Here is an 8,818-nt window from a genome sequence, read left to right as displayed (position 1 = left end):
TGACTCTAATCCACCCATTAATTTGCATCCCTTCAAAGATAGGTTGTTGAGACCTGGGCGTGCTTGTAAGGAGTAGTGTAAATAACTATGTAAGTGTTAGCCAGTATAACAATTACAATTATTATTGATATCGTTTGAACTCTTTGCCAACACAAATCCCATTTTGCAGTAAGGCTGGTGTCATAGAGCACAAAAGGACCTTTCATGTGAGAAGATGAAGCCCAGGATGGGAAGTTACTTGTCCAAGATCCCAAAGGTGTTAGACGTCAGAAGTGGGGCGCTCTGATTCTGGGGCCACTGTTTCCATTCCATCCCATCCTCTCCATCGAATTGCCCCCTCTGGCCTCCCTACTCTTTCACTTGACTCCTTGTCTACAAACATGCCCATGGCTCCCCCACTCTCAAGAAGCTCCATCTGAGCTGTCCATTTTGCTGTGGTCCTGAATCAATCCACCTTTTCTGGGCTAAACTGCTCCAGAAGGCTGTCTATGGCCGGTGCTTGGGCCTCCTTTCCTCCCACTCTCTGCTTAACTACTGCAGTCTGGCTTAGGACCTCATCATCGAACTGAAACTGCCCTTCCCAAAGTTACTAATGAGCTCTTGATGACCTTTTCTCAGTTCCCATTCTTTTTGACCTCTTGGCCTTGGCCACCATCAATCACCCTCCAGGCTTTTGGGAGGCTGCTTTTTCCTGGTTATCTTCTTCCTGGTCTGACCACTCCTTCTCAGGCTCCGTAATGGATCTTTGGACTGTGGGTGTCCTTCAAGGCTCTGTCCTGGGCTCTCTTCTCCTCTCCCTCTATACTATTTCTCTTGGTGGTCCCATCAGCTCTCATGGATTCCATTATCATCTCCATGCTGATTATTCTCAGATCTACTTATCCAGCCCTCACCTTTCTCCTGACTTCCAGGTTTGCATCTCCAACTGCCTACTGGCCATCTTGAGCTGAACGTCCTGTAGACACCTTAAACTCAACGTGTCCAATGTTGAATTGATGATCGTTGCCCCCCAAACCCTATTATCTTCCTAACCTTCCTCTTACTGTTCAGGGTCCCGTCCTTCTCCCAATCACTTGGGCTCACGACCTGGGCATCGTCTTTGACTTCCCCTCTTTCTCACTCCTCTTTCTCCTCCCTCCTCCCCTATCAATCAGCTATCGAGTCCTGTTGATTCTACCTTTGTAACTTCTCTCCTAAATCCCCCCCCTCGTCTTCCATGGCCACCACTCTGGCATAGGCCCTTATCACTTCATGCCAGGATGATTTTGAAGTCGTTTTCTGGATGGTGTCTTTGCCTCAAGCCTCTCCCACTCCAGCCCACCCTTCAATCAGCTATCAAATTAATCCTCCTAAAACACAGCACAGGTCTAACCGTGCCGCTTCCCTATTCAGCTGACTCCACTGGCTCCCCATTACCTCCAGCATCAAATACAGAATCCTCCATCTGGCTTTTAAAGTCCTTCCTAGCCTGTCCCCGCCCCCCATTACCGGCTTACACACCTTCCATCTCACACGTACTCTGCGATCCAGTGGCACTGGCCTCCTCTCTGTTCCTTGAACAAGACCCTCCACCTCCCAACTCCAGACATTCCCACTGGCCGTCCTTCATGCTGGAACGTTCTCCTTCCTCATCTCCATCTCTAGGCTTCCTTCAAATCTCAGTTAAAATCCCATTTTCTGCAAGAAGTGTCTCCTGATCTCCTTTCACGCTGCTGGGCCTTCCGTCTGTTGATTATTTCTCACCTATTCTGTGTATGGTTTGTTGGACATAATTGCCTCCCCCTGAAGCTGATGGCCCCTTTCTCAGAAACATGTTTTTAAATTCACAAAATAAAGTATGAAGGATGACAAAGAAAACAAATGTCTTGATATAAATACAATTATCAAAATGTTTTTTAAAGTGAAGCTCGTGGACCAGTAGCAGGAAAAGTCATTGGGCTCAGGGGCTGTTCTGTTTTTGTTTCTGCAGCCCCGAAGTCTAGGACAGTGCTCTGCTCACCACAGGAGCTTAATAAATGCTCCTGAGTGAATTCATGAATGAGCTAATGCTCCTCCTGTTAATGCAAACAGAGGGTGGCTTTTGAGGGTCGTGCAGCAAGACAGTGCCAGAGCTGGGCTTGGCCCTGGGGGTCCTGCGTCCCACCAATCCTCTGATCTGTGTCCTGCATGCATCTGACATCTCCTCCCCCAGAGAGTGGAGCCCTTGCAAGCAGGGGGCGTATCTTACATTTCTCTGGCATTGCCACAATTTGAGCATGTGGAAGATGCTTAATAAACAGCCACTGAATGGATGCAGACTAAGGCTTACCCAGAACATCTTCTAGGCATCAGGAGGAGCCTGCCTCAACCCCTCCCCCCCCCGCCCCTGCCCCGCCCACATCTTCTTCCCAGGCCCTGACCACGATGGTTATTCTAATGGTACCTCGCCAATGGCTGTGATCTTGCTGAGGCAGCTCCTCATAGCCGTGCTATCTGCATTCCTAAGACTGTCCTCTTCCTTCAGAGCAGACAGATAGAGCAGGGCTTCCCTGCCACACTCTTTACAGGCATCCGTTAGCACTACGGATTCAAGGAAACACAGAGCCATTAGGAAGGGGTACTGCTTCCCCTGACCTTGAGCACAGGCCCAAGGCAGAGCTGGCACCGTGGGCCCTTCCCGGCCCAGCCCATGGTACTCACTCTCGGCAGGCTCCAAGGAGGTCGTCAGACAGGTGGCACTGCCCTGGAGGATGGTGTCACTGACCAGGTGAGCCAAGAGGGTCATGGATCGTGCCAGTCCACCGACATCTGGAAGGGAAGTCCAGTGGAATTCACCAAATCCCTTTCCTCCCTTGGACACCCTCAGAAGCCCCTGGGATGTGCCCAGGCTTTCCCTGGTGTCAGGATGAGTGCCCTGCCCACATCTCACCATCTGAAGAGGTCAGATACTGCTTCTGGGCCTCCTCCACTTGGTCGATGCATTTCAAAACACAATTGGTCTTAAAAAGGAGATGATCTGGAAGACAAAAGCCAGGGTAAGGAATCCTTGTAACCCGGTGCAGTGAGGCCGGTGACCTACACACCCCTTCACTCCCCAAACACCTAGAGTGGGGGAATGCCTCTTGGATGCCTTCAGAACTCTAGGACCTGGGACCCTGAAAGGCTCTAGAGCTATGAGCATAAACCCTTCATTTTACAGAGAAGGAAACTGAGGCCCACAGAGGTGAAGTGATCTTCCTGAGGCCACCTAGGTAGGAAATAGCTGAGGTGGAATCCGAACCCAGGTCTTTCCACTGTACCGCCCGCCCTCTCTGGTGCTGGCAGGGAAGAGTCAAACTGAGGAAAGGTTTTCTGGCCTGACTGGGGTGTATTCTCCTGCTGTAGCTTCATTAGGTTCCCTCTACTCACCCAAAACACAGATATTGCCTCCCTTCCTGCCGCACGCTGGGTAAAAGCCAAACTTCTTTGTGGAGCATCCCACGCTTGTCTGTTCTCACCCACCCCACGTCTGGGTAAAATCCTTTTGCTCAGCATCACAGACTTGGAGCTGCAAGGGGCCTCAGTCGAGGGCCACCCTCCACTCCACTCCACTTTACCATACCTAAGCAGCAGTCACCCAACCTCCATCTGGAGGCCTCTAAGGAGAGGGCCCTGCTGCCTCTCAAGGCGCCCCCTGCAAGCCGAGTGGCTTCTGGCCCCGCCCGCAGCTTCTTCATCCCCACCGGGGCTGGCCTTCGCCCAGGCCCATGGCTCCCACTCAAAACACTCTTCCTCTTCCTCTCCAGTAATAGTAGTAATAATAATAATAGTATTAATAACTGGCATCCACAGAACACTTCGAGGTTTGCAAAGCACTTTGAATGTGACCTCGTTTGGCCCTCTCTACAACCCTATGAGGTAGGCGCTATTATTATCCCCTTGTTACAGATACAGGAACTAAGATTAGGAGATAGGAGGCTTGCCCAGGGTCATTCAGCTAGTCGGTGTCTCAGGCCAGGGTCAAACTCAGGTCTTCCTGACTCCAAGGCCAGTGCCCTAGCCATCATTGCACTGGCTGATTTGGTAACCCATGTCTTTCACTCTCATTCAAATCCCACTCAAAATTCATTTTGGGGGGAAGCCATGCCCAAATGATTGTACCTGTTAACTTCCATGTTTTGCATTTTTATTTTAGTAACTACTTGGCTCATTTGTACATAAATTTGCATTCATGTTGTTTTTTCAAATATCTCTTTTTCGAAAGGCCTAAGATCCACTGCCTATTATAAAAGACAGAAAGTCCTCTGCCCACCATAGACATCCTTTGTCAACCTCACACCCCACTCTCCTCCTCACCATTCTCGAAATTCTTCTCTGTGACTCCCCAGGATGGGTCTTTACTCCAAGAGACTCCTTATGTTCCCCTCTCTGTTCCCTAATACCCTCTTCTCTCCTCTACAAAAAGTCATGCTCATCATCTCCTTTGAAAAGTGGCTCCTTTCTTCCAGGAAGCCTCCCTGGCCTAGCCACACCTGCCTTGAGGTCACACTATCACCTGGCACGGACACATCCACTCTGTGTGAATTCTGATCACACTCATCATGAAGAAACAAGAAAGGGGACCAGCCCTCCAACCTGAACCCTAGCTTCCTTCCTCTTCATTGGGGGTTCCTAGATAATCACACTCCTTTGTCTGGCTGGCTATGCTTGGGGCGTTCTGTTCTAGCTTGCCTGAGCTCCCTGTAGAGAAGGCCCAGTTTTCCCGCACAAGCTTCTCAGCAGTTGTGACTATATCTCTTTTGTTGGAATGGGCGCTCCCTGAGTACTGGAACGTCCTTGCAGAATGACCAGAGCAGGTGTGCTGTCACCAGGCCAATGGGATTTGGAGCTAACGGACGTATTGGAGGTTGGGGAGAGCCTGGTGACTGGGGAAGGAATGTACCTGCAGACCCAGTACAGCTGATGAGGATGGGGTCCTCAAGCTGGCTCAGGGCATCTTTCACCATCTTCTCAGCCTCTTGCCCTGTTTCCAGGAGAATTGACTTCCGCTGGTCCTTTGCGATTTGATGCATAGATTCCTGCCAGTGAATCAGAGAGGCTGTTGTGGACCCAGAGTGGGGGCGTGCCCAAAAGGAGAGCATCACAGCACTAAGGAATCGTAGCCCTAGAAATGGGAAGGACCTCAGAGGCTGAGCCCATCCCTTTATTTTACAGATAAGGGAAACTGAGGCCCAGAGCACCAGTGACAAGATTTTGCTCCAGAATCAATGTTTCTCCCCCTGGAGCACCAGTGTTTCCCTCTCCTTCGGTGCTATGCTGTCGACTGGGCTAGAAAGCTCAGTGCCAAGGAGACTGAGGTCATGGAGTTGGTCCCTGAATACTCGGGTTAGCTCCACCCAGAGGAAAAAAATCTCTGTTATGCAAAAGGCACAAACTTCATCCTTCATCCCAACCACAGATCTTTGCACCGCCAATCTCTAACCACTGCACACGTGTCTCACTGACGATGAGAAAGGCTGGGAGAGTGTACAGAGGAGGACGGTGACTACAACCTGTGCCCTCCTATGGTGGATGAACTCATAGCATGCCCATGCCCCGCATCAGACCTGGCATATGTAAGGTCATTCACGTGCGTTCAGGACAGGTATTTTTCTCATAGGCAGCTCTGGCAGGCCAGCTAAGATGGACCCACAGGAAAAGGCCCAGGGACCTTGCTGGAGCCTCAACTTTCTCCCTATCTCACTGCTCCCCTCAGGCGGAGCCAGATGCGCCTCTGAGCTGTGACATGGGCCCCGAGATCTGCCTTCCCTACTTGCCTGTGCACTGGTTAACTCAGACTGTGTTCGCTCCAGTTGGTTCCGAAGGGATGAGATTTCTTCATACCTCTCAGATGCGATTTTTGCCAGGCTGGTTCGCTCCTTCTCTAGGCCTTCAATCTGCATATTCCACTTTGCCTCTGACTGTAGGAGAAGCCATGTGGGAGAGGGAAAACAGAACGTTCACAGCTCACGTTTACATAATACTTTGATTTTTAAATCAATTAACTTTTTAGGTTTTTTTTTTAAACTTTTCTGTGATTTCATCGGTAAAGGAAAGCCCTACTTAGTCTTAGGGGAGTATGGCAGGGGGCACCCAGAGGGGCCTTCGGAGTCAGGACTCAGGCGTTGGCTTCTTCACTGAGAGACCTGCTCTTTATCCACTCCACCACCTCTCTACCTGCCCACAGAGTGCTCCGAGGCTCCCTAACAAAGATCCAGTGAGCTGTGTTGTACAAATACTGTTAACCCCATTTCATAAACCAGTAAACAGGCTCGGAGGAGTAAGGGTCTGAGGTGGGAAGGTTAAGCTATTCCCTCTTGTAGGACCCCAAACCCTCCTGGTCCCGGGCACAATTGGTTCTACTTCTTTTAACCTACTATTCCTATTTCCTGAGGGCAAACAGAAGGATAACCTGCTAAGGTAGCCCAGGGGTGTGTGAGTTGGTGGGCACAAAGCCATTTTGCCACAGAAAATCCATTCACTGGACAATGAGTGCATGGCCGGAAGGTCTTCCTTAGGGAACATTAGTTGGATTCTTCTGGGCACAACATCACTAATTCCAGCCTTTGGCGAGAAGAGGGTAGCAAGGGCAATGGTTTAGATCTTTCTGACCCTACTCCCTAGGAAAGGGGTTCACAATCACAGCCAACCTTGATACAGTGCTTTAAGTTATGCAGAGCACTTTTATTGGTGCCTAATGACAGCTCTGGAAGGAAGGCACTATCATTATCATTTTACAGATGAAAAACTGAGGCTGGGAGGTGAAAGGATTTACCTAGGGTCCCCCAGCCGGGATGGGTCAGAAGCAGGATTCAAACTCAGGTCTTCCTAACTCCATCCCCTCTGCCACCTGGCTGTGCCAGTATGCGAGGGAAAACTGATGCCCAGAGAGAAGTTTTTGGGCTGGATTCCTAATCTCATCGGGTGGGGAGCTTCTGGCAAGCACCCTCCTCTCCCAGTGTGGGTCAGTGGGTTCTCTGACATTTCAGAGTCTTTGAGAGAGGCTGGGGGGCACTGAGGGAGAGGTCCCCGCCAGGATGGCTCTGAGGCAATACTTGGCTCAAGTCTTCCCAACTCTGAGGTGAACTCTCAATCGACTACACTACTCCACCCTGGAGAGGAGGGATTTACAAACATTTTACCGTCCTCTTTTGTTTTTACCTCAGCCAACCTTCCCAGAGCTTCCCTCTTCTACCTCTTCCTGGAGAGCCATCTCTTGTAAAAAAAAATAATTAAAAACAGAAAAAACAGCTCGGCAGAGTTAACCAACACGACAAAAACTCCGATACGTGTAGTATTTCACACTCATAGGTTCCTCGAATCTCCCTCCCCATCACAAAATGGGAGGTGATATTTCCTGGGCTTGCCCCAACTACCTATCGGGGCCGAACTTGGGACGGGCTCTTTCTTTAACGCACAACCCTCGGGTCAACCGAGCTCAGCTGCAGCTGTGACAACATGGGTGGGTGGGGGAGCCGCCGTGGAAGACGGGGCTTCTGCCCCTGCAGCAGCGACGGCCCCAGTATCAGCAGGGAAAGGCAGGGAGAGGGCCAGGAAGGTGGAGGGAGGCCATGTTTACCTGGGCAGAGGTCTCCAGGGTGCCTTGGAGGACTTGGAATTCATGTTTGCTGATGGAAAGCTCTTGTTTTAACGTCTCTAGGACCTCCGTCTGTTCTTGAGCCTGTAGGGCACAGAAGAGGGTGCTGGAGTGAGTCATCCCAAAGTCCACCGTCTGCAGGGGGAGCCTGGGAGAATCTGGGATCCTTCCCAAGTATTCCGTGGCTGCAGGTGTGGAAGGAGCTGGGGACAGCAGCAAACTCCCTGCTGACTGCACCCCTGCTCTGTCTGGCCCCCGTCTTGAACGAGGGAATGTTCCAGGCCTCAGGTGTCTGCCTCATCCATGAGACCGCCAGTGCCACGTCCCTCTTGTCTGGTCTCTCCGGTGAGGCAGAGCCCCCCAGAGTCCACGAGCATGTGCATGGCTCTGGCTCCCAAGGCTCCCAAGGCTCCCAAGGCTCCCAAGGCTCCGGGGAGCTTGCTCTCAGCCTTGAACATTCTCTATCCCCCTTGGCCTTTGTCTTCCTCAAGTCATTGTGAGTGGGGAAGGTTTCATCCTTTTTCCTCGTATTCCCAGTGCCCTGGCACAGAGTGGGTCCTGAACAGTGATTGATTAATTGGTTCTTTGGCTCAGGTCCTTTCTTGCCCCAGGCCCTGAGACCCTCCTACTATTTCCCTACAGACTCCAGAGCCGATGGAGGTCCTGCCTACAAGGCATTGACCTGCACTTGTCTTGGTCACTGTCTGTGGTCTCTCAAAATTATAAGGATGAAGCATAACTGATTGGCCCACGGTGCCGTCCTCAGATGAGGGCCAAAGCAGAAGCGATGGCCTCTTCTGAGTCACCCAGGTCACCTGGGCTGCGCCTCTGGTCTCCCGGCTCCGTTCAGTCCAACAAACATTCATTCCTTACATATCACACGCTAAGCCTTGTGCGAGGCCCTGGAAGCGGGGCATGGACTCAGGAGAGGCCTTATGCACCACGGCGGGAGGACCCGCTGCAACCAGCCCCATTTCCTGCCTCCGCACACCCAAGGCCCCAGTGACCTTCCCAGAACCAACCCTCGGATGCTGAGAATTATCCTTCATCCGCTATCCACCGTTACCCCACGGCTGCCGAACTCCTACCGCCGGCTTCTCTCCCTGTCCCTGCATCCCTTAATCACTGGCCGCTCAGGAGCTGCCTAGCCTCACTCCCACCTCCCTGTCCCCTCCTCCTCATCCTTCCTGACCCCACTCCCACCTTGCCCCTAGTCCACCATTT

The 8,818-nt window shown here is 51.5% G+C and overlaps 1 protein-coding gene across 4 annotated transcripts in view; it reads right to left on the bottom strand.

Moving 5' to 3' along the window:
* The window catches only part of HIP1 (huntingtin interacting protein 1), a 131,514-nt gene that overhangs the window by 10,751 nt on the left and 111,945 nt on the right, over positions 1-8,818 (bottom strand). For all 4 annotated transcript variants that reach the window (XR_003569047.1, XM_027861767.1, XM_027861769.1 and 1 more), the window contains 6 exons: positions 7,577-7,678; positions 5,775-5,918; positions 4,901-5,036; positions 2,909-2,995; positions 2,680-2,787; positions 2,423-2,559 (listed from right to left, as the gene is read on the bottom strand). Coding sequence is in view for 3 of the 4 variants with exons in the window: in XM_027861767.1 (XP_027717568.1) it covers positions 2,423-2,559; positions 2,680-2,787; positions 2,909-2,995; positions 4,901-5,036; positions 5,775-5,918; positions 7,577-7,678 (714 nt within the window). In the remaining variant the exon portion in view is untranslated. The remainder of the gene's footprint in view (positions 1-2,422; positions 2,560-2,679; positions 2,788-2,908; positions 2,996-4,900; positions 5,037-5,774; positions 5,919-7,576; positions 7,679-8,818) is intronic.

This window comes from Vombatus ursinus, unplaced genomic scaffold, assembly GCF_900497805.2.
Source record: "Vombatus ursinus unplaced genomic scaffold, bare-nosed wombat genome assembly UNPS02014768.1, whole genome shotgun sequence".
In the NCBI taxonomy this organism is placed as follows: Eukaryota; Metazoa; Chordata; class Mammalia; order Diprotodontia; family Vombatidae; genus Vombatus; species Vombatus ursinus.
The sequence above is the reverse complement of the archived record's forward strand: the minus strand, read 5'-3'. Positions and strand labels throughout refer to the sequence as shown.